At 44.2% G+C, this 24,363-nt stretch overlaps 1 protein-coding gene across 1 annotated transcript in view; it reads left to right on the top strand.

Moving 5' to 3' along the window:
- The window catches only part of CHMP4B (charged multivesicular body protein 4B), a 147,397-nt gene that overhangs the window by 18,502 nt on the left and 104,532 nt on the right, over nucleotides 1–24,363 (top strand). The window contains exon 2 of the mRNA XM_044089010.1: nucleotides 6,870–7,048. Within this exon, the coding sequence (XP_043944945.1) occupies nucleotides 6,870–7,048 (179 nt within the window). The remainder of the gene's footprint in view (nucleotides 1–6,869; nucleotides 7,049–24,363) is intronic.

The raw sequence follows: 24,363 nt of genomic DNA, 5'->3' as shown, positions 1-24,363 counted from the left end.
CACAATTAAATCAGTCTTTCTTGCTGCGGAAGCCCAAAGCAGAAGCAGTTCGCAAGTGCTGGTTGGCCTTTCCGAATTCTCATTTTTGAGTTGAATAATCCTGAAGTCTTCTAAAGCGAAGTACCCTGTTGGGGATCCGTTTTCTTGCTCTATCCTATGGCAGAAAGTTAACAGTTGTATTGCCTGTGGAAAGCAAATACCTCAGATTTTCTTTCTTACTGCATCACCTATTTGGGCCCAGATCATGATGCATCTCGCTGTCGGTTTTGCACTTTGTTCAACGCCTGCACTATTTGTCATCGGGCCCTTATTGTCACTAAATATAAATACTTTCACTCTCTATCTCCGTACTCTGAAATGACTTCTGTAAGCCATCAGACTACCAGTCTTTCGAAAGAACATAAGGTTAAAGACAGAGACAGACTGCACAGACCGGTACTTGGTAAGGTGCTTTCGCAACCCCTGATGCCTGCTTCTATGGATTTGCAGACCTCTGCTGAGACCCATTCAGAGTCCGGTATGCAGCGAGATGCATCTTCGACTAGGGAACCTGCAAATGTCTCTACCTTGAATGAGTCCGGAGCCACTGTGCAGGCACTGGCTTCTGAGTGTTTTTCATCCCACCGATATTTCGAGTCAAACAGACTTCCTTTTTAACCAAAACTACAAAGTTTCTTGGGTCCAGAGTATGCACTACGCCTAGAAAACTGAAAATCAAAGTGCATGCTCAGGCACCCATGCCACAAAAACAAATGCTTAGAATGGCTGAAAACCTCATTATGCTGATTATGGGAAGCCAGCCTTCCCCTGCTAAGAGAACAAGGAACAGAATTCCCTTTAGGTTCTACAGACCAGGAGTCTGATGACTCTGACCTTTCTGACTATGAAGACCTGCCCTTATCTGCCTATGAGGATTTAAATGCTGAGAAATCCTTCCCTCTGCCTCCCCGCCAGAGGATTTTTCTTTTGGTGAAACCTTGCATACTTTGAGAGCATTTCCACTGGGAATGCCAAGACTATCCTCAGTCCAAAAAGAGACTTGGAGAATTTTTAGAGTTGCCTCAGTACAGGCCTTCAGCTGTACCCTCTGACCTGGATATTGTGGATGATGTTTTCATGGAATCCAGTCTTACCCCAGACACTTTACCTCCTGTCCCTAGGAAACCAGACAGGTACTACAGAGTACCTGATTTTCATAAGTTTCTTTTCAAGAATCCTACTGCTGACCCAGAGATCATGTCCCAGGGACCTAAAGGTACTAAGGCTACTACGGCCAAAAATCCTACCCCCTCAGACAGGGATTCCAGAGCTTTGGACAGAGTGGGTAAGAAGATATACACCTTTTGCAACTCTTTGCTATTAGGGCATTGAATTTCCAGTTTCTCATGCTGAAATGTCAACAATATATTATGGAACTTATTAAACAAAAAGCGGTAACCTTTTCAGATCTTGCAGTACTTTATTTTCTGCACAAACTTATGCATTCTACAAATCAAGTAAGTAAACATACTTTGCAGTGTGGCTTTGATACACTAGAAGCATCTTGCAGGGCAGCAGTCACTGCCTCTGTACTGAAGACATGATTGGCTGAAGGAGCAGCCCTTGCCAGATCATGTCAAATCTAAATTATTACATGCTCTTTTGAATAAGGACTGTTTGTTTGGCACCAAAGCAGAAGTCCTTAAAAGATGGAAGAAAAGGCTAAATCTATGCAAACTGTTAAAGAATTCCTACAAGTGCACCCCCCCCCTAGATTCAGTAGGCATTGCCTTTCAAAACACTGGTCCTTCCCAGCCCCCTCCAGATCTTCCCAAACAAGACCCAGGGGAATCAAACCACCCAGGCTACAGTCTCCGGGTATGCAGAGATTGAAGCAATGGAGTGCCCCTACTCCTAAAGCAGGGAGTGGTAAGCCACCTCCTTATGGAAAAAGCACTCAATTGCTTGTTCCCCTAGGAGGAAAACTTCAATTGCTTGTTCCCCTAGGAGGAAAACTTGCCCTTCATGTAAAAAAAAAAACTGGATGTCCATCACTCAGGACTGATGGGTCTTAAACATTGTATCCCAGGGGTACAAATTTTAATTCCATTCACTGCCTCCCCAAGCAGGCTTCCAGACCTTCCTCCAAACCAGTGGGCAGAGGCTGAAAAACAAGTACTTTCCCTGCTGAATATCAGAGCTATTCAGCTTGTTCCAGACTATTCCTGGTACTCTGGGAAAGAGGGCTCTTGCCACCCAATCCTAGATCTTTCAATTCTCAGCACCTTATTGGTGATACCAAAATTCAAGATGCGTACCCTGCAACAGCTTCTCTCTATGTTAGCCAAGGATGCCTGGTTAGTCACCCTAGACTTAAAAGAAGCCTGTCTGCATATACCCATAAGGGAATCATGCTGGAAGTATCTACGTTTCAGAGCAGGGTCTGTGCCTTATCAGTTCTCTGCACTTCACTTTGGCTTATCTACTGTGTCCAGGGTATTCACAAAATGCCTGTCTCCAGCCATTGCATACTGCAGGCAGAGAAATATCCGAAATTACCTGTACGTGGATGACTGAGTCAAGCGGACAGTCAGGAATTGCTGCTTCAGCACCTGGCATTTTGTAAAAAGCCTACTCCGTTCATTTGGGGTACACTATCAACGAAAAACACAACTGGTACCCAGCCAAGGTTGTATTCCTGGGGGCAAGCTTGGACACAACTTCCTAGATGGCATTACCCACTTCAGAAAAACAGGTCTGTCTGATAGCTGGCTTCTGGTGGCCAGTAGTTTGAAATACTGCAAGCCCTAGGGTTCGTGGAAACCAGATTACCCGGAGAAAACCCACACGAATGCCGGGAGGACATGCAGACTTCACACAGAAGGCATCCCAGCCAAGAATTGAACCAGAGAACCTCTTGCTGTGAGGCAACAATGCTACCACTGCAACGTCCATTTTATTATCAATAATAAAATGTCAAGTAGTGGTAGATACAAAATGATGAAGTGCTTACAATTGCCAAAGAATAATTATGCGGATGATATTGTATTGTTAAAAATAAAGAATGGATAGAAGAAGTAAATGAAAATAATTAAGTACAAAGTAAAGGATTTGGTTTTGAAGGTATATTAGGGAGTATTGAGATCAATGAAAAATGTATAGATATATTAAGAATAATTGGAAGGAATGAATACCGGCAATAACAATGGGATAATGTACTCAAGTAAAGGATATGACTATTTTTTTGAAATTATATTTTCATATAGAAAAAAAGCACACTTGTTGAACACCATGGTAATAGGAAAAATTGCTTATGTTGCCAACATCTATATGATTCCTCTTATGTTTGAAAAAGGAGCTAATGATTATATTTTTTATATGGGGCTCTAGACTGAATCCAGTCAAGAGAGGGATTCTGTGTACGAGAGGGATTCTGTGTATGAAAGAAAAGCAAGTCGGCTTGAGTTTAATAAACCCAGTAGTACATGCAGCATCTTTATTTGTATGTAGGGTATTAAAAGGAATTGTGAAGGAAAATTAAAACTTGATAGAAACGATACGATGTTATACATACAAAGAATTATAGGAAGGAATGGAAGTTAAAGAAGTAAAAGCATTGTAAGTGAAGAAATGAGTACCAAAACAAATTCGTGTTATGGAAAATACGAATGGGCAAGAACAATATATTAAGAAATTATACTTGAATATTATGAAAGCATTTTATTAGGTCCATCTGTTGGAAGATTTAGAAGTAGATGAGGAAAGAGTCATAATACGATAGAACTATCAAAAGATTAAAGAATGTAATGATTTTATATGGCGATGGTCTATTAGAAAATTGCCAGTTAAGTGAAATATGCCATACAGGAAATAGCAAGATAAAATTTGTAATAAGTTTGGAGCGTTTGAAACTACTGAGCATGTGTTTTTGAAAAAAATGTGAGAGCGTTCATAATTTGTGGAAAATATGTAAACATAATAGGGTGAAAAATTGTTAAAATTTGAGCAAATGTGGACATAGAATTTGGTTATGGTGCATGAAAACGGGAAGAAATGAAGTAAACGGACAGAGTAATTTGTTTCATGGACTATATAGAACAAGAGATTAAATTTAAATACATTGAAAGATGGACTTTTAACAAAGATTCTGAAGAAAATGTTATGGTTGTGGTAAGAGTCGGGGGATACTTAAACTTATAATGCATTAAGATTTGTAAGTAGATGTAAATAATATGTACTGTATATATCCATAAAGCCCTGTTCTCTTACATTCACCTGAGCTACCACCAACACTGGACCTTTTTCCATTAGTAAAGTCTGATTTACAACGGGCATACTGACCAATCAACGTGCACGTTTTGGAATATTGATGGGGGAATCATTGTATAATTTTCAGGATAAACCAATTAAAGAGCTTAGAATTCTGTTAAATGTATTGATGTTAAAATTGCTGGTTATGAGAAGTTCTAAGTAATTGCTTGACATAGTTCCAAGTTTGTTTGCTTATACATGGAGGTGATCACTGAGGGAATTGGAGTGTACCACTGGAGACCTACTTGGTGAAAGTAAAAGTGGACACCAGTATCCTGTCAAACTGAGCCACTGTTTTGGGATAGTTGTATACTGTGGGGGAAGAAATCTATTTAGTTAATCCAAATAGGTATAGGCTAGTTGATGGATGTTTTGTGGACATAATCTACCAGTCAAAATTGACGTCACCAAGGATTCTTTTTCACTAGAAATTGTATGCGAGATCCAGTTTAGGATGTTTTCTAGGGTTTTAGCATTAGTACTGAGGGTATATAGAATACTATGATACATAGTTGCTTATGGTTATTTAGTTTAAGGTGGAAGATGGGAGTTAATTGTTTATTGAATTTGAGAGTACTCTCAGAACTGATGATATAACAAGGAAGTATAAAGTATGGTATTTTAGCCATGTTTTGTTTGTGGCAAGAATGTCTGGTGTGTTATGGGATGTCCAAGCATGGACTTCTGAAATTTTATTGTAGATGCTATGGGTATTTAAGGAAATTAAACTGTATGAGTTTGAGATGGATGAGTTTGGTTTTGATGGCTTGTGACAGTGGTGTGTATTGCTCCCTGTTTTGGAAGGAGACTCTAGTAGACTGAGTCTGAGAGGAATTGGCTTGGGTTGAGTTTTTGGAGGCTGCTGGGGAGCCAGTATGGAAGGAAGGGCTGGGGTTGGGGTGAATATCCCAACAGAATGGTGAGAGAGAAGGATGTGTCTAAGATTGTTTTCATATAACTGTAGCCGTTTTGTTTTGGTGTGGTAGGTGTCAAGGTTTAGCATACCTGTTAACTGTCCAGATTTTCACAAAATGTCCACATTTTTGCCTCATTTTCATCTGTTCCTCAAAAGTTTCTGACTACATATCCTACATAAAATGCTTTCTAACACAAATCATGTTGTTCTAGCAACTTTCTAAATTTGTAAGAGTAATATTTAATATATGTCCTTATTTTTAGGCCTTTGTCCCTCCATTATTTTAGGCTTTGCCTGTGGCTGGTTGTCTTCTGCTAAAGTTTTAGAGATATGGGGTTTAATAATTTGAAGTAAAGATTGGGTGAGTCTTTGTAAATACTGGAAGCGATTAGGGGTGAGTCTTTGTATATAGTGGAAGCGATTAGGGGTGAAGTGGAGTGATTTGAATGGTTAGAGGTGGAGCACAGTGGGAGAAATGTGTACAAGAATGAGTGATGTATGGTGCATTGTAAGATTAAAACAGGAAGAGCAAAGATGAAGTAATTGAGATGCACAGTATCTAGCTTTGTAGAGGCAGATATCAGAGAGGAGTTATAACACTGGGGTATGAGTGTAGGAAGGTTAGGAGTAGATAGCTGATTGAGGTTGATGGTACATTTTAGGCAGTGTGGTTGATTAGCAAATGTAAGAGAGGAAAAAAAAGTTTGTGCTTAAATGCACACTGATGGTTTAGGAGTTGGGTGTTTTCTTCTGCCCAAGGTATGTCTGTATTGATGTGTATGCCTTTGAGGGGTGGGAAGTAGTTGTAGTATTAGGTGAAGAACAGGTCCTATAAATATAGTGCCATGAGGGGTGGAATCTGGGATGGGAAAGAAGCATAGTGGAGGAAAAAGCGCCAACACCAGCAGGTTAGACATGCTCGTAGTACATAAAAACTGCTTATAGTTCCACTGAAAACCTAACGCATGCTTTGGAAGCACAAGGGATATGTTACTCCAGACTGCAGTTATAGTAGAGCTGTTTAGAAGTAGTGAGGTTTCCTTGGATACTCTGTTTCACAGCAAACAGAATGCAGAAAAGTATGCAGAGAGGAGAGGAACAAACTAAATTTTAGCAGAGAGAGCTGCAGCAAAAGTGTAACCAATTACCCGAGAGAAAAAAAGGCCAGCCAGTAATATAATAAATATTGTCCAAGGCTGTAAGCATGGGTTCTGTAGTAAGATGCTGTGCTGTCACTTGGACAACATCAAGTGCAACATAACAGTGGTGCACTAACAGTTCCCTGCTTTAACGTACCTGTGTGACTAGCTAAGAACTCAAGATGTGTGAGCAGTAGTCAAACGTCTGTTTTTTGTTAGCAGAAAGGATGGTCTTTCAGAGAGAGAGAGAGTCTTGAATTTTAAATTAATTATAGAAGTAAGCATGCAGTGTGCTGTAGCAGTATGAAAAGTGCAAAGGGAGGAAGGAATACTGGGTCTTTAAAACTGACTTAATCACTTCCTTTCATCCATTTTCTGTAATTACTGTGTTGGTGCATAATATCTGCATCACTGCCAGCATCTTTTGTGACATTTGTTTACTCTGAAATATTTTAATAATTACTAACTGGGGAAAAAACTTCCTTGTACCTTCTGACAGTTTTTTTCCTTGTATCTTTACATAGCTGCTCTGCAAGCCCTAAAGCGCAAAAAGAGATATGAGAAACAACTCACACAGATAGATGGCACATTATCAACTATTGAATTCCAGAGAGAAGCACTGGAGAATGCAAACACCAATACTGAAGTGCTAAAGAATATGGGTTTTGCTGCAAAAGCCATGAAAGCTGCTCATGAAAACATGTAAGAGTTCACTATACCTTGAATGTCTTATGTGCCATCATAAAGGAGAAGTGAAGGGTCAGCAAAATTGTCATTTGAAGGATTTTTAGGTGCTTCCTCCCTCTCAAAGATGTAAGTATATGGTTAATGATGTTCATGGTTTTCACTGTAGCAGTAATCGCATTTGGGTCATCCCTGCCAGGGTAGCCCTCAAGTCGGCCCGAATACCAGAGGCTTAGTATTTCTGTGTCTGTTGCTGTCTCTCTCCAGGACTCACGTCAGGTTGTCAGTGTTATGAATTAAGGCAGCAGACACCATTACATACGTCTTTCTTGATGAGGAGCCCAAAGCAGAAGCAATTTGCATGAATGCCGGTCGGCCACTACCTGAGTTTTTTGTTTCCGAAATTGAAGTCTTCTAAAGCTAAGTACCCCGTTGGGGATAATTTTTTCTTGCTCTAACCGATGTCGGAGAAAGTTAACAATTTCCTTGCCTGTGGAAAGCAAATACCACACTGAGATTTTCATTCCTACTACATCACTTGTTTAGGCCCAGACCATGACGTCCCCCACTGTCGCTTTTTTGCTCTGTTCAACAATAGAACTATATGTTGTCGGGCCCTTGTAGCTAGATATTTTTGCTCTGTCCTCTAATTCCGATATGGCTTTGGCAAGCCATCTGACAGCAGATCTTCCTAAAAAACGTAAAGATGAAGACCGAGACAGACCGCACCGGTCCAACTGCCGACGACGCTTCTGTTAAGCTAGTAGTCAGTTCTCTGGTCCTCAGTGAGGCGCTTTTGCAGTCCCTGATGCCCTCTTCTGTGGATTAGCAGGCTGCTACCGAGACCGTTTCTGAGTCTGGTATGCTGTGATACTCTATCGACTAAGGATCCTTTGGATGTCTCTACCGTGGATGGGTCCGGAGTCGCTGAGCAGGCACCGGCTTCTGAGGAAGTACTTCGCACTACCGATTCTCGACACAGACTTCTTTCACATCTACATCTACCATTCTTTCGAAAACTGAGTACGACCCACACCCAAGAAACTGACTCAGTCTCGAGCACCTGCTTCCTTGCCTCATTCTCAAATGCTTAAAATGGTGGAAGACCTTATGCTGATCAGGTGAAGCCAAGCTATCCCTTTCAAAAGAAAAACAGATCTGTCCCCCAGTAGTTTTTATCTGAACAAGAGTCTGATGACTCCGATGCATCTGAATTTGAAGACATGCAACCCCTCTCTACCTATGAGGATCCTAATGCAGAGGACTCCATTCCTTCAGCCTCTCACCCGAGGACTTTATTCCTTTGGGGAAACCCTTCATACCTTAAGGGAGCATTTCCAGTGGGAATGTCATGACTACCCTCAGTCTAAAAAGAGACTGAGAATCTTCCACAGCACAGATCCTTGGCCATTCCCCCAGTCCTGGATGTTGTGGACAATGTTTTCTTGGAATCCAGTTTGACTCCTGACACCCTCCCTCCTGCTCCCGGAAAGCCTGACCAGTATTACAGAGTCCCTGACTCTCTCTCAAATTTCTTTTCAAAAATCCTACTGCTGACCCTGAGGTAATTTCTCAAGGGCCTCAAGGAATTAAATCAACCTCTGCTAAGAATCCCATCTCCTCAGATAGGGATTCCTGTGCACTAGACAGATGGGCTAAAAAAGTATACACCATTGCTACTTTTGCTATCAGAGCACTACATTTTCAGTTCCATATGCTAAAACTTCACCAACATACCATGGAACTCCTCAAACAAGTGTGTTTGGTTGTTGTGGTGGTGGTGGTTGTACTACTACTCCGGTCCACTAATGATTGGCAGATTTTTACGTGCCAAGTTGCTGCACCTGACGCACAACCTTCAATGAAGAAATGCCCATTCATGCATGTCTCCACACAGAAGATGCTCTAGCTGAGAATCTAACAGGACAACAACTTACTGTGAGGCGACAATGCTACTGCAGCACCACCACCACAGTATGTGCAGAATCTGGAGTTACAAGAGTTGATACATTCTGCAAGTCAAGTAACTAAGCACACCTTACACTGTGATTTTGACACCCTATAAGTTTCTTGCAGGGCAGCAGTCACTGATTCTGTCCTTGGAAGGCATGCTTGGCTTAAGGGCCAGACCATGTCGAATCCAAATTATTGGATGCATCAAAGACAACTTATTTGGCACCAAGGCAGAGGAGGTCTTAAAGATGGAAGAAAAAAGCTAAATCTATGCCAACAGTTAAGGATTTCCTACAGGTCCAGCCACACAGGTTCAGCAGGCATTGCCCCTCCAAGCACTGGTCCTTTCCTGCCCCTTCCAGGACAGTTCAGCCCAGACGCTGGGGAAGCAGACCCCCCCCACCCCAGACAGCAGCCACATGGGAATGCAGAGATCAAAACAGAGGAGTTCCTCCACTTCAAAACTAGGGAGTTCAAAAGCACCCCCTCATGGTAAGAATTCACAATGACTCTCCTCTCCCACTTGCACTTGCCCCAGGAGAAAAACTCTCCTTCCACGCAAGCACCTGGGCCACCATTACCAATGACCACTGGGTCCTCAACATAGTGTCCCAGGAATACAGATTTTCTTTCTGCACCTTTCCAAACCCAAAAGGGTTCCCAGATCTACCTCCAAACCAGTGGGCAGAGGAGAAAAAGCAAGTCTTTTCCCTGCTCTCTATGATGGCAGTAGAGCATGTTCCTGCAGAACAGATAGGCCAAGGTATCTACTTCAGACTTTTTCTGCTACCCAGGAAGGAGGGAACCTGGCGCCCCATCCTTGATCTATCCATTCCTAAGAGGGCCTAGCAACTTGAGGCCAGCCAGAAGAGCACCTACCCCAGCGTGGGACCTAAACTTTGTGTTGGAAAAGCTCACCCTGTCCCCCATTGAACCAGCATCTTCAGCAGAGTTATTTCTCTTCTGGAAGACTGCTTTTTCTTCTGGCCATCACTCCAGAAGAGTCTCTGAGCTACAAGCACTCATGGCTGTAGAGCCCTTCATCATCTTCCATACTGACAGGGTGTCCCTCAGGACTAATCATCCTTCATGCCCAAACCGGTGTCCAGTGTGGATGTTCTTCGTGTTTCACTGTTGCAGTCCATAACTGTAGGGTGCTCCTGCCGGCAGGCAGCCCGAGGACGGCCAGAATCCCAAAGTCTGGGTCCGGCGTCGGCTGTATAGGCTAGTACCCTGACGTCAGTACGCTTTGGTACATAGCCCTCAGCCGACGCCATCTTCTCCAGTCTTTCTTGCCGTGCGGTGGAAAGCAGCTCGCAAGTCGTTGGTTGGCGATTATCGAACAGCGTATTTGGTTGTTGTCGGTCCGAAGTTCTTACTTCTCTTCTCAAAGCTAAGTACCCGTTGGGAATCTTTTTCTTGTTCCTCCGATGTCAGAAAAAGTTAATAATTGTATAGCGTGTGGGAAACAAATACCTCATAAAGATTTCCACTCTTACTGTCTACCTTGCTTAGGCCCTGACCACGACGTTTCTTGTTGTCTGTTCTGTGCCAGGTTCAAATCTCGTACTATCAAGCGCAGGTACGATTGGGCTTTAAATTATTTTGGCAGACGCTTCAATTATAGAATGTCGTCTGACACTACCGGAGTCCAAAAGAAGCGCAAAGACAGGCCGCCGAGGTCCAAACAGGACTTGTTGCAGCTGGAGCCAGCGTCCGGTTCGGCTGTCGTCAGTGAGGCGCTTTTGCAGCCCCTGTCGTCCGCCACTTCTGTACCGATGGCCGATACGGACTCCCATGGGGAGCCATCAAGGCCCACTATTTTAACTGCTGCAGGACCTTCGGACGTCGCTCCTTCAGATGGGTCCGGAACCGCTGTGCAGGTACCGGCTTCTGAGGGGGTTTTCAGGCCTACTCACATTACTATTTCAAAGGCAAAGACAAAGACTCCTGTTAAGTCTAAAGTTCCAGCTCAAGCTGCTTCTGAATCCACTTCCAAGACACAAAAGCAATTATTGAGGATGGCTGAAGATTTGCTTACAATGATTAGGGGTTCTCACCCCCCTCCTGAGAAAAGGCCTCGACAGGATGTTACTCTGGATTCCTCTGACCAGGCTTCTGTATCTTCTGTTTCTTCCTCGGATCAGGACTATTCCTTTCCCCCTTATGAGGATTCGGATGCTGAGGACTCTTTACCCTCGGCCTCTCCGCCTGAGGATTTTTCTTTGGGGAAACCCTGCATGAGATGAGGGAACATTTTCATTGGGAAGGACAGGAATATTCTGCTTCCAAGAAGAGGCTTAGAGAATTTCTTCTTCTTCCTCAGCATAGGCCTTTAGCTATCCCTCCTGTTTTGGACATTGTAGATGATGCTTTTTCTGAGGCTAATTTGAATCGATTCCATGCCTCCTGCTCCTTCTAAGCCTGATAGATTTTATAGGGTTCCTGACTCTCATTTATTTTTATTTAAAACCCTTCTGGATCCTGAAACTATTTCTCAGGGCTCTAAGGCTGCTAAGGTTGCTACTTCTAAAAATCCTATTCCCTCTGAGAAGGATTCTCGTGCTTTAGACAGGTGGGGAAAAAAGGTATATACTTCTGCTACCCTGTCTGTAAGGGCTTTAAATTGCCAGTTTCATATGTTTAAATATCAGCAATTTCTTTTGTCTGTTTTAAAGCAAAAGCTTGCTTCCCTTCCTGCTTGTGCAGAGGATAAGGAACTTCAGGATGTTTTGCATGCTACTGAACAGGTTAACAAGCATAGCTTACATTGTGGTTTTGATGCTTTGGATGCTTCTTGCAGGGCTGCTGCCTCTGGTACTGTTATTAGGAGACATGCCTGGCTTCGTGAACAAAGTTTGCCTGAACAGGTTAAGGCCAAGTTATTAGATGCCCCTGTTCAACAAGATGTTCTTTTTGAATCTAAGGCTGAGGAAGTTATTAAAAAGATGGAGGAAAAGGCAAAGTCTATGCAGACTGTAAAAGATTTCTTGCAAGTTCAGCCTCCTAGATTTTCCAGGAATTGGCCCTCTTAAAAATTGGTCCTTTCCCACGTCTGACAGGCCTCAAAGGGGAAGATATAGGCGCTCCAGAGGTCGTGGTCAAGGCCAGGCCTCTTACAGATCTAGACAATGGACTGCTTCTTCACCTAGAAGGGGAGAAGACAGATCCCAATCTCAAAGAAAGCAAACTCAATGACTCTCTCGGTTGGGCTTCAGGACCCCTTCACCTGGACGCCCCTCTCTGAGGAAAACTGTCTCTTTTTTACAGAAATTGGACTCCTATTACCCAGGACAGATGGGTATTGGACGTGATTTTAAAAGGTTACAAATTCCACTTTCACACTTTGCCAAGGACTCACGGTTGGCCAGATCTGCCAAAACTTCAATGGTCAGAGGCCTTAACTCAAGTGGATGCTCTTCTGGCCATGAGAGCCATAGAGCCTGTTCCACTCTCGGAAATGGGAAAAGGGTTTTATTCAAGACTGTTTCTGGTTCCCAGAAAACAAAACTCTTGGAGACCTATTCTGGACCTTTCTGTGTTAAACACCTTTTTGGAAATTCCAAAGTTCAAGATGCTTACTCTGCAACAGCTAATTCCAATGCTCTCTCAGGACGCCTGGATGGTGACATTGGACTTAAAGGAAGCCTATTTACATATTCCCATCAGACAAGAACGCAGGAAATTCCTCAGGTTCAAGGCAGGTTCGAGGCACTTTCAATTCTCTGTTCTGCCCTTTGGTTTATCTACTGCGCCCAGAGTCTTAACCAAGTGCATGGCACCAGTAGTGGCTTACTGCAGACTTCAGGGGATCCAGATTTACCCCTATTTGGACGACTGCCTTATTCAGGCAGACAGCAAAGATCTTCTGCTTCAACATCTGGACTTTGTTCAACGTCTTCTCCTCCTACTGGGATTCTCAGTGAACATAAAGTCACATTTGATCCCTTCTCAACAAATGGTATTCTTGGGAGCCCTCTTAAATACAACCTTACAAAGGGCCTTCCTCACTCCAGAAAAACAAATTCAGCTGGCTTCTACTTTCAACACCTTGGCAACTCTCTCAGCTCACTGCAAGGAAATTCCTGCAGGCTCTGGACTACATGGCTTCCTGCATTCTGTTGATTCCAAATGCAAGGCTTCACATGAGAAAGCTTCAATGGTATCTGAAAAGTGTATGGTCACAGCATTACCACGATCTGGATATTCTGATTCCTCTGATCCCCTGCCTTCAGAAGGAGTTCCTCTGGTGGTCCAGGGCATGCACTTCAAACGAAGGAAAACCTTTTCATCTTCCTCAACCTACTCGAATCCTAACCACGGACGCCTCGGATTATGCTTGGGGAGCACACTTTCTAGACAATTGCCAGCAGGGAACCTGGACAAAGGACCATCTTCACTGGCACATCAATCTGAAGGAAATGTTGGCAGTTCAAAACGCCCTTCTAGCCTTCAAGAATCTTCTACAACCAGGCCCTCTGCTAATTCGCACAGACAACACCACGGTCATGTGGTACATCAACAAGCAGGGGGGTTCTCATTCATACCCCCTTTGCAGACTAGCTATGGGTTTATGGGACACAGCTCTAAATTTGAATCTACATCTCCAGGCTCAATTCATTCCAGGGAAACAGAATCTCTTAGCAGACAGCCTGAGCAGAAACATTTCAGATACTCACGAATGGATGCTAGACACCAACTTGTTCAACAGGATTTCTGCAGTTTGGGGATGTCCCCAGATCTGTTTGCATCCCATCTCAATCATCAGCTGCCTCGCTTTTGCACCAGGTCCTTCCACAAAGCAGCTTGGAGAGTGGATGCCCTGTCCTTCAGCTAGAGAAGCCTTTCAGCTTATGCCTTCCCTCCTCTTCCTCTACTTCCTCGGGTATTACTGAAAATAAAACAGGACAAGCCCAAGTTCCTCATCTTGATTGCTCCAAATTGGCCTCGACAGTTTTGGTATCCAACTTTAAAGCTCCTGTTCTCGGGGCCTCCTTGGATTCTCCCACTGAACCCTTCGCTTCTGTCCCAGCATCAGGGTCAGTTACTACATTCCAATCTCAAGACCCTTTGCCTGGCAGCTTGGCTCTTCAAAGGAATTTGATTCCTTCTAGTCTTCCCAAACAAGTTTTGGATGTTCTTTTGGAAGCTAGACGGCCTAGCACTAGGAAATCCTATGCCTCTAAATGGAAGAGGTTTTCTATTTGGATGCAGGACCGAGGTTCTGATCCACAGGTACCTGATCTCTCTTCTATTTTACTTTACCTTTCGGAACTTTTATCTAAAGGACTTTCCTTTTCTTCCATTAAGATTCATGCTTCTGCTATCTCTGCGCATTTCAGTTCTGATCCTCCTGTTTTTTCTCATCCTTTGGTGAAGCAGTTCTTGAGAGGGGCTAAAAATTTGCGGCCTCCAAGGACCCCTCCTGTCCCTGCCTGGGATCTTAATTATGTTTTAGAAAAACTTACTTTGCCTCCTTTTGAGCCTGCTGCATCTTCAGATATTAAGTTTCTATCCTGGAAGACTGTTCTTTTGTTAGCATTGACCTCTGCCAGAAGGGTCTCAGAGTTGCAAGCTCTCATGGCTGTGGAACCATACCTTATTTTCCATCAGGACAGAGTATCCTTGAGGACCAATCCTACTTTCATGCCTAAAGTGATTTGAAAGTGGCTTTAAATCAGACAATTCACCTTCCTACTTTCTTTCCAAATCCTCAAAACAAAGGGAAAGGATTTTGCATTCATTAGATGTGCACAGACAGTTACGATTTTACCTGGACAAGACTAAAGATTTCAGAAAGTCTAACCAATTGTTTGTTTCCTTTGCCTCCAGTTCTCTTGGAAAACCTATTTCTAAACAAACTATTTCCAAATGGATTGCTTATGGAATCAGATTTTGTTACACTCATCATGGGAAACAGTTTCTAGGTACCATTAAGTCACTCTACTAGAGCAGCTGCCACTTCTACAGCTTTCCTCAGAGGAGTCCCTACCAAGGATATCTTGGAAGCTGCCACTTGGAGTTCTGTGCATACTTTTTCAAGCACTACAATCTCCCCTTGTTTTCTAAGTCCAGGGCAGGCTTTGCCTCTGCTGTCTTGCAGGGTATTCTTGCCTCCCCTTCTTCTATCTAAAGCCTCCTCCCCTTTTACACTGCTTTGGGATTCCACCCTACAGTTATGACTGCAACAGTGAAACACGAAGAACATAGTACAGTTGTGTACACCTACCATAAATGTAGATGTTCGAGTGTCTTCACTGTTGCAGTCGGGGTTTGCCTCCCTCCTATCCCCTCTTTTCCTTTTTTGTGGTGTATTTGTGTTTCCTTGTTGGATTCATTTTTGGTTTGTTGGGGACTTCTGACATCTAGGGCAAGAAAGGCTGGAGAAGATGGCGTCGGCTGAGGGCTATGTACCAAAGCGTACTGACGTCAGGGTACTAGTATACAGCCGGCCGGACCCAGACTTTGGGATTCTGGCCGACCTCGGGCTGCCTGCCGGCAGGAGCACCCTACAGTTATGACTGCAACAGTGAAGACACTCTAACATCTACATTTATGGTAGGTGTACACAACTGTACTTTCTCAACCAATCCATTCATTTGCCCACCTACCCACAATACAAGGGGGAAAGGATCCTGCACTCTTTAGATGTGCACAGACAGCTCTGATTATATCTAAACAGAAATAAATCATTCAGAAAGTCTGATCAGTTACTGCTCAGCTTTGTGGCAGGGGCAGAGGGCAAAGCCATCTCCAAACCATTTCCAAATGGATAGCACACTGCATCCGTTTCTGTTACAAGCAGCACAGAAAACTTCCCCCTAAGGGGGTCAGGAGTCACTCTACCAGAGCAGCCTCCACCTCTGCCGCTTTCCTCAGAGGAGTCTCCACCAGGGACACGCTGGAGGCTGCCACCTGGACATCCAGGACATCTTTTCACACTTTCACCAAGCATTACCACCTGCCTATCTTCTCCAAATCCGGGGCAGGCTTTGCCACTGCAGTCTTGCAGGGCATTTTAGCCAGCCCCTAGTCTCCTTGACTGCCTCCACCCTTTTCCTCAGCTTTGGGAATCAACCCAATTGTGATGACTGCAACAGTGAAACATGGAGAACATAGTGCAGTTTTGTACACTTACCATAAATGTAGATGTTGGTGTATTCGCTGTTTTAGTCCTGGTTTCCCTCCCTCCATCCCCCTCTTCTTTCTCTCTCCTTACAAGGAACTTTTTGGTATTTACTTTCTACTGGTGGGGTTCTTCCACCATATCCTGGCTCCCACTTGGGGCTCCTGACAGGGCAGGAAAAACTGATGTAATGGCGTTGGCTGCCTTATTTTATATTACTGTCGACCTGACGTCAGTCCTGAAGAGACAGCAACTGATGCAGAAATACTAAGCCTCTGATATTCGGGCTGGCCGAGGGCTGCCGTGGCAGGGGTAACCCTTTGTGATGACTGCACAGTGAATACACACTCTATCATCTACATTTATGGTAAGTTTACATAACTGTACCTTTAGATGACTTTGTTGCATTTTAGCCTGCTGAATAGAAGTGTTATGTAAATGAAATTGTTTCTAATGTGACTCCGGTTACGGAACGTGATTAAGAATTGTCGCAAACACAGTTTCTAGAAATGCAGCTGCTGCTCTTGTATTTACAAGGTATGCTTGGTTAGATTCTCAGAATTTCTCTGTGGATTTAAAGTGAGATTTTGAATGGTCCTTTTAAATTCTGAATTTGTGTTTGGTCCTGTTGTTACCCAGATTAACAATGGAATCATGGTGGTAAATTAATGCATGGGTTATCCAGAATGTTTCATGTTCCCAGATGTTCATCGTGTTTCACTGTTGCAGTCATGACTGTAGGGATGTCCTTCAAGGATGCATCTGCAGTCCTTACAAATGGGTAGTCCTGTCGTCAGGCAGCCCTTCGGTCGGCCGGATTCCAAAGTCTGGGTCTGGCTTCGGCTGGCGTCGCACTTCACCCGACGTCATAGCTGCAGTTTTTCGGGCATAAAGGCATCAGCAGACGCCATCTTCCCCAGTCTTTCTTGCTGCGTGGCGCCCGAAGCAGAAGCTGTTCGCAAGTGCCGGTCGGTCAGAACCAGAGATTTCATACCGAATACTATCAAGACTTCTAAAAAGCTAAGTACCCCGTTGGGGACTCTTTCTTGCCTCAGCCGATGTCAGAAAAAGTGAATAACTGTTTAACTTGTGGGAAACTAATACCTCATAAAGATTTCCACTCTTCCTGCTTACCTTGTTTAGGCCCAGACCATGACGTAGCAGCTTGCCTAGCCTGTGCTTCTTTTAACCGACGGACGCTTAGACGTCGGTCAGAATTTGCAGAACAGTTTTTCGGCTCTGAATTTGCTTATATCATGCCGTCGGACCCTCCGACTTCACAAATTACCAAAAAATGCAGGGAAAAGGACAGACACTCGCGGTCCGCGGTTTCGGCCGAAGCCGCGGTTAAGCCAACCAAGAGTGTCTCTGTTTCGGCTGAAACCGAGCAAGCGGTTCTTCCCCCGGCCGAAAACCTGCCTTCTACCGAGGCTTCTATCAAAATTCAAAATGCTGACCCTACAGCAGCTTCTTCCCATGCTGGGCAAGGAGTCTTGGCTGGTAACTCTAGATCTCAAGGAGGCATACCTGCACGTCCCTATACGACCAATTTGCATTAGATACCTCAGATTTCTTGCAGGATCAGAGCATTATCAATTCTCAGCATTGCCCTTTGGCTTATCTACTGCGCCCAGAGTGTTCACGAAATGCCTGGCATCAGTAATTGCTCATTGCAGACTTCAGGGGATCCAAATTTATCCCTACCTGGACGACTGCCTGATTCAAGCGGACAACAAAAACAAACTAACAGAAGACTTACAAAGAGTCATTTACCTACTGCAAGCCCTGGGATATACAGTCAATATAAAAAAGTCAAGGCTGACTCCATCCCAAAGAATAACTTTTCTGGGTGCAGAGCTGGACACATCAAAACAAATGGCATTCCTAACTGCAGAAAAGCAAGAGCAACTACCTCTCTACTTCTTGGCATTAACAAAGCAGAACCATCTAACTGCAAGAAAAGTACTGCAAGCCCTAGGCTTCATGGCATCCTGCATAATTCTGGTCCCTCATGCCAGACTGCATATGAGAAAGCTACAGTGGTACCTAAAGAATTTGTGGTCTCAACACGAGCACAGCCTAGAAACCAAAATTCCAATAATCCCATGCCTGAAACAAGAGTTCCTTTGGTGGACTCGGGCCTGTCAATCAAACAAAGGATTGCCCTTCTGCAACAGTCAACCAAGCCAAACCATCACGACAGACGCCTCAGACCTCGGTTGGGGGGCACACATGCTGGACAAGTGCATACAAGGCTCATGGACTCAAGACCAGCTGCGCCTGCACATAAATCTAAAGGAAATGTTGGCAGTAAAATTGGCAATCCAGTCATTCAGACCATTTCTCCAAGAAGGTCAGTTGATGATAAGGACAGACAACACCACAGTTATATGGTACATCAACAAACAGGGAGGCACACATTCCTATCCCCTATGCCGGCTGGCACTGGACCTATGGGATGTGGCTCTGAGTTACAACATTCAGTTACAAGCAATTTTTGTACCGGGAAAAGAAAACATTCTAGCAGACATTTTAAGCAGAACTACCACAGATGTCCACGAATGGATGCTGCATCCGGACATCTTCAAAGCCATCACAAGAGAATGGAGATTACCACAAATAGACTTGTTTGCATCCCCACTCAATCACCAGCTAAAGAAATTGTGCACAAGGACGTACCACCCACTTGCTTGGAAGGTGGACTCCCTATCTTTCAGTTGGAAAAACCTGACTGCTTATGCATTCCCACCACTTCCTTTGATGCACAAGGTGCTTTTGAAGATCAAAGAGGAACGTCCAAGGATCATTCTGATAGCTCCAGACTGGCCAAGACAACATTGGTACCCATTGCTGAGAAGCATGTCTCGGAAACAAATATGGACATTGCCCCTGATCCCATTGCTGTTAACACAGAACAACTACAACATCCTGCATCCAAACCTGAAAACTCTGCAGCTAACTGCCTGGAACATTACATAAGGACAATTAACCCAGATTTATCCCAAAGGGTTAAAGACATAATCCTTGAGGCTCAGACCTTCAACAAGAAAAAATTATGCAGCAAAATGGAAAAGATATCTCATTTGGAGTACTGCAAAAGGAGAAGACGTGGCGCTAGTAAACATAGCCAACATCCTGGAGTACTTGGCAGAGCTCTTCCATGCAGGCCTGTCCTACTCTTCCATCAAGATACATGCATCAGCTATTTCAGCAGAATACAGCTTGGATCCTCCTGTCTTCTCTCATCCGCTGCTCAGACAGTTTCTGAGAGGAATTAAAAATGTAAAACCTCCCAGGAAACCACCATTGCCAGCATGGGACTTGAACTTTGTGTTAGAAAAATTGACACTTCCCCCTTTCGAACCAGCAGCAACAGCAGAATTACAATACTTATCCTGGAAGACTGCTTTCCTACTGGCAATCCCCTCAGCAAGAAGGTTTTCTGAACTACAGGCATTAATGGCAGTGCAACCCTTCCTGATCTTCCACCAAGATAGTGTCCATGAGAACAAATCCCACATTTATGCCTAAGGTGGTATCCAGAGTGTCTTTAAACCAGGCTATCCACCTACCTACATTCTTCCCCAACCCACAGAACAGGGGAGAAAGACTGTTGCATACCTTGGATGTACATAGGCAATTACGCTACTACCTGGACAGGACCAAGTCCAATAGAAAAACTGACCAGCTTCTGGTAGCATATGCAACAGGAAAGGAAGGAAAACCTATTTCAAAACGGACAATCTCCAAATGGATAGGAAATTGTATTAGATTTTGTTACTCCTACCATGGAAAGAAAACTCCAGAGCACATCAGGCCTCACTCCACAAGGGCTACAGCCACTACCACAGCTTTCTTATGAGGAGTGGCTACCAAGGACATTATAGAGGTTGCTACTTGGACCTCCGTGCATACATTTGCCAAGCATTACAATTTACCTTTATACTCAGGATCCCTTGCAAAACAGCAGTGGCAAAACCTGCTCGGGATCTAAACTACACCATAATCTCTACTTTTTTCCTCCTCCCCTAGTTTAGCTATGGTATTCTACCCATTTGTAAGGACTGCAGATGCATCCTTGAAGGACATAGTACAGTTTTGTACCTACCATAAATGTAGATGTCCGATAGGAATGCATCTGCAATCAGGATTACCCACCCACCTTCCCCTCTGTGGTACTCCTAGGGTATTTGCCATCCTTCAGCTAGCTTGGGGGGGGATTTATTATGGTGTATTTGTTTGTATATATGTACATACATGCTTATTTTATGTGTTTGCTCTCTACTATTTGGAAACATTGGCATTTATCCAAATTTAGCCATCAAAGAGGGCACCTGGCATCTGGGGCAAGAAACACTGAGGAAGATGGCGTCGGCTGATGCCTTTATACCCGAAAAACTGCAGCTATGACGTCGGGTGAAGTGCGACACCAGCCGAAGCCAGACCCAGACTTTGGAATCCGGCCGACCGAAGGGCTGCCTGACGACAGGACTACCCATTTGTAAGGACTGCAGATGCATTCCTATCGGACATCTACATTTATGGTAGGTACAAAACTGTACTTTCTCCCCTTCCGGCAGGCAGCCCTCGGTCGGCCAGAATCCCAAAGTCTGGGTCCGGCGTCGGCTGTTCAACTCTGCTCCCTGACGTCAGAGCGCCAGGAGTATAAAGCTGACAGCCGATGCCATCTTCTCCAGTCTTTCTTGCCGTGCGGTGATAGCAGTTAGCATTTGCTGGTCGGCTGACTCCTGACGAAATTTTACTGATCTACTTTGGTCCGAAGACTTTCTTCTCCACTCAAAGCTAAGTACCCCTTTGGGGAAACATTTTTCTTGCTCCACTCCGATGTCAGAAAAAGTTAATAATTGTATTTCATGTGGGAAGCAAATACCTCATAAGGATTTTCATTCTTAATGTATTCCTTGCTTGGGCCCTGACCACGACGTAGCTAGTTGTCGGTTTTGTGCTAGATTCAATCAACGTACAATTAAGCGAAGGTACGATTTTGCTTTTCATTACTTCGGTAGGCGCTTTAACTACAAAATGTCGTCTGATATGGTCCCGACTACCGGAGTTCATAAACGTCGCAAGGATAGACAGGCCTCCGAGGTCCAAATCTGATAGCGCACAAGCGGAGCCAGCTTCAGGTTTGGCAGTCAGTGAGGCGCTTTTGCAGCCCATGTCGTCGGCCATTTCAGAACAGATGGCCGAAACTGACTCTCATGAGGAGCCAACCAGGCCTTTAAATATTTCTGTTGCAGGACCTTCGGACAATGCTCCTTCGGATGGGTCCGGAGCCGCTGTGCAGGTACCGGCTTCCGAAGGGGTTTTCAGGCCTACTCAGCTACTAATAAGGGCAAAGCCAAAGACAAAGGCAAAGACTCCTTCAAAATCAAAGACTTCTACACAGGCTTCTTCTGAACCAGCTCCCAAGTCACAGAAACAGTTACTCAAGATGGCGGAGGATTTACTTACTATGATTAGGGGTTCTCATCCCCCTCCAGACAAAAGGCCAAGACAGGATGTTTCTTATGATTCATCTGATCAGGCCTCTCTTTCCTCAGTTTCTTCTTCTGATCAGGATTATTCTTTTCCTCCTTATGAGAATTCTGATGCTGAAGAATCCATTCCTTCAGCTTCTCCCCCTGAGGATTTCTCCTTTGGGGAAACTTTGCATGAAATGAGGGAACATTTCCACTGGGAAGGACAGGAGTATTCAGAATCCAAGAAAAGGCTGAGGGAATTTCTTCTTCCCCAGCATAGACCCCTGGCTAATCCTCCTGTTTTGGATATTGTGGATGATGCCTTTTCGGAGGCTAACTTAACCCCTGACTCTTTTTTTCCTCCTGCTCCTGTGAAGCCTGATAGATATTATAGGGTTCCTGATTCCCATCAGTTTTTATACAAGAACCCTTCTGCTGACCCTGAAACCATTTCTCAGGGACCTAAGGGGAGCTAAGGCCGCTTCTGCCAAAAATCCTACTCCTACTGAAAAGGACTCTCGATCCTTAGAAAGATGGGGCAAAAATGTGTACACTTTTGCTACTTTGTCCATTAGGGCTTTAAACTGTCAGTTTCATATGTTTAAATACCAGCAATTTGTATTGTCTATCTTAAAACAAAAGCTTACTTCCATTTCTGCCTGTGCAGAGGATAAGGAATTACATGATTTTATTGCATGCCACTGAACAGGTTGGGAAGCATGGTTTACACTGTGGATTTGATGCCTTGGAGGCTTCCTGTAGGGCTGCGGCCTCTGGCACAGTCATTAGGAGACATGCATGGCTAAAGGAACAAAATTTACCTGAACAAGTAAAGGCAAAATTATTGGATGCTCCTGTTCAACCTAATGTTTTGTTTGGATCGAAAGCTGAAGAGGTGATTAAAAGGATGGAGGATAAGGCGAAATCAATGCAAACAGTTAAAGATTTCTTACAAGTACAGCCTCCTAGATTTAGCAGGAATTGGCTTTCAAAAAATTGGTCCTTTCCCACTTCAGACAGGCCTCAGAGGGTAGATACAGAAGTTCCAGAGGGAGGCCTCTATCACAAGCTGCTTATATACCAAGACAGTGGACTGCTTCCACACCTAGGGGAGGAGAGGACAGGTCACAATCTCAAAGGAAACAAACTCAATGACTCCCTCTGTGGGGCTACAGGAACTTCTTCCCTGGAAGCCCCCCTCGGAGGAAAACTCTCTTATCAAAATTGGACTCAAATAACCCAAGACAAATGGGTTTTGGATGTGGTTTTGCGAGGTTACAAATTCCATTTTCATACCTTGCCAAGGCCAAGCGGATGGCCAGACCTTCCAAAACATCAGTGGACGGAGGCCTTAAACCAGGTGGAAGCTCTTTTGGCTATGAATGCCATAGAACTGGTTTCTCTTTCAGAGATGGGAAAAGGGTTTTATTCAAGGCTTTTTCTAGTCCCAAGGAAGCAAAACTCATAGAGACCCATTCTGGATCTGTTGGTCTTGAACACCTTTCTAGAGATTCCAAAATTCAAGATGCTTACTCTACAGCAGCTGCTTCCAATGCTGTCCAAAAATCATGGATGGTAACTTTGGATTTAAAGGAGGCATATTTACACATTCCCATCAGGCAGGATCGCAGAAAATACCTCCGGTTCAAAGTCGGATCGAGGCACTTTCAATTCTTTGCGCTGCCCTTTGGATTATCTACTGCGCCCAGGGTCTTCACCAAATGCCTGGCTCCAGTAGTGGCTTACTGCAGACTCAAGGGAATTCAAATTTACCCTTATCTGGACGATTGTCTAATTCAGGCAGACAGCAAGGATGTCTTACTCCAGCATCTAGTATTTGTACAGAACCTCCTCAAGTTCTTGGGATTCTCTGTAAACATAAAGTCAAATTTGACACCATCGCAACAGATAACTTTTCTGGGAGCACTTCTAAACACCGCTACCCAGATGGCATTTCTGACATCCGAAAAACAGTTACAGCTGGCTTCAACGTTCAGAACTTTGGCAACTTTAACTCATCTATCTGCAAGGAAATTCCTGCAGGCTTTGGGTTACATGGCCTCCTGCATCCTTCTCGTACCATATGCAAGACTACACATTAGGAAAATACAGTGGTACCTAAAAAAGTGTATGGTCTCAGCATTGCCACAGTTTGGACATACTGATTCCTGTCCTTCCTTGCCTTCAAAAGGAATTTCTTTGGTGGTCCAGGGCATGTGCTCTGAACAAAGGGAAGCCCTTCCGTCTACCTCCTGCCTCTCTGATTCTAACCACGGACGCCTCGGATTATGCTTGAGGAGCCCATTTTCAGGGCAATTGTCTGCAGGGCCTTTGGACAAAGGATCAGAAGCACCTGCATATCAATTTAAAGGAAATGTTAGCCGTTCAGAAAGCTCTATTGGCCTTCAGGAATCTCATACAACCAGGGCAACTACTAATACGGACAGACAACACCACAGTTATGTGGTACATAAACAAGCAAGGGGGATCTCATTCCTACCCCCTTTGCAGACTAGCCATGGATTTATTAAACACAGCTCTAGCTTGCAATCTGGATCTTCAAGCTCCGTTTCTACCAGGGAAACAAAACTTACTGGCAGAATGTTTGAGCAGGAAACCTTTCAGATCCACACGAGTGGATGCTGGACACCAAAATATTCAGGATGATAACAGCAGTATGGAGATGTCCTCACATAGATCTCTTTGCATCCCATCTAAATCATCAGCTGCAGAATTTTTGCACCAGGACATTCCACGAAGTGGCTTGGAAAG

This window comes from Protopterus annectens, chromosome 12.part0, assembly GCF_019279795.1.
Source record: "Protopterus annectens isolate FY-2018-M chromosome 12.part0, PAN1.0, whole genome shotgun sequence".
NCBI classification, from domain to species: domain Eukaryota; kingdom Metazoa; phylum Chordata; order Ceratodontiformes; family Protopteridae; genus Protopterus; species Protopterus annectens.
This window is presented reverse-complemented; position numbering and strand designations above follow the sequence as displayed.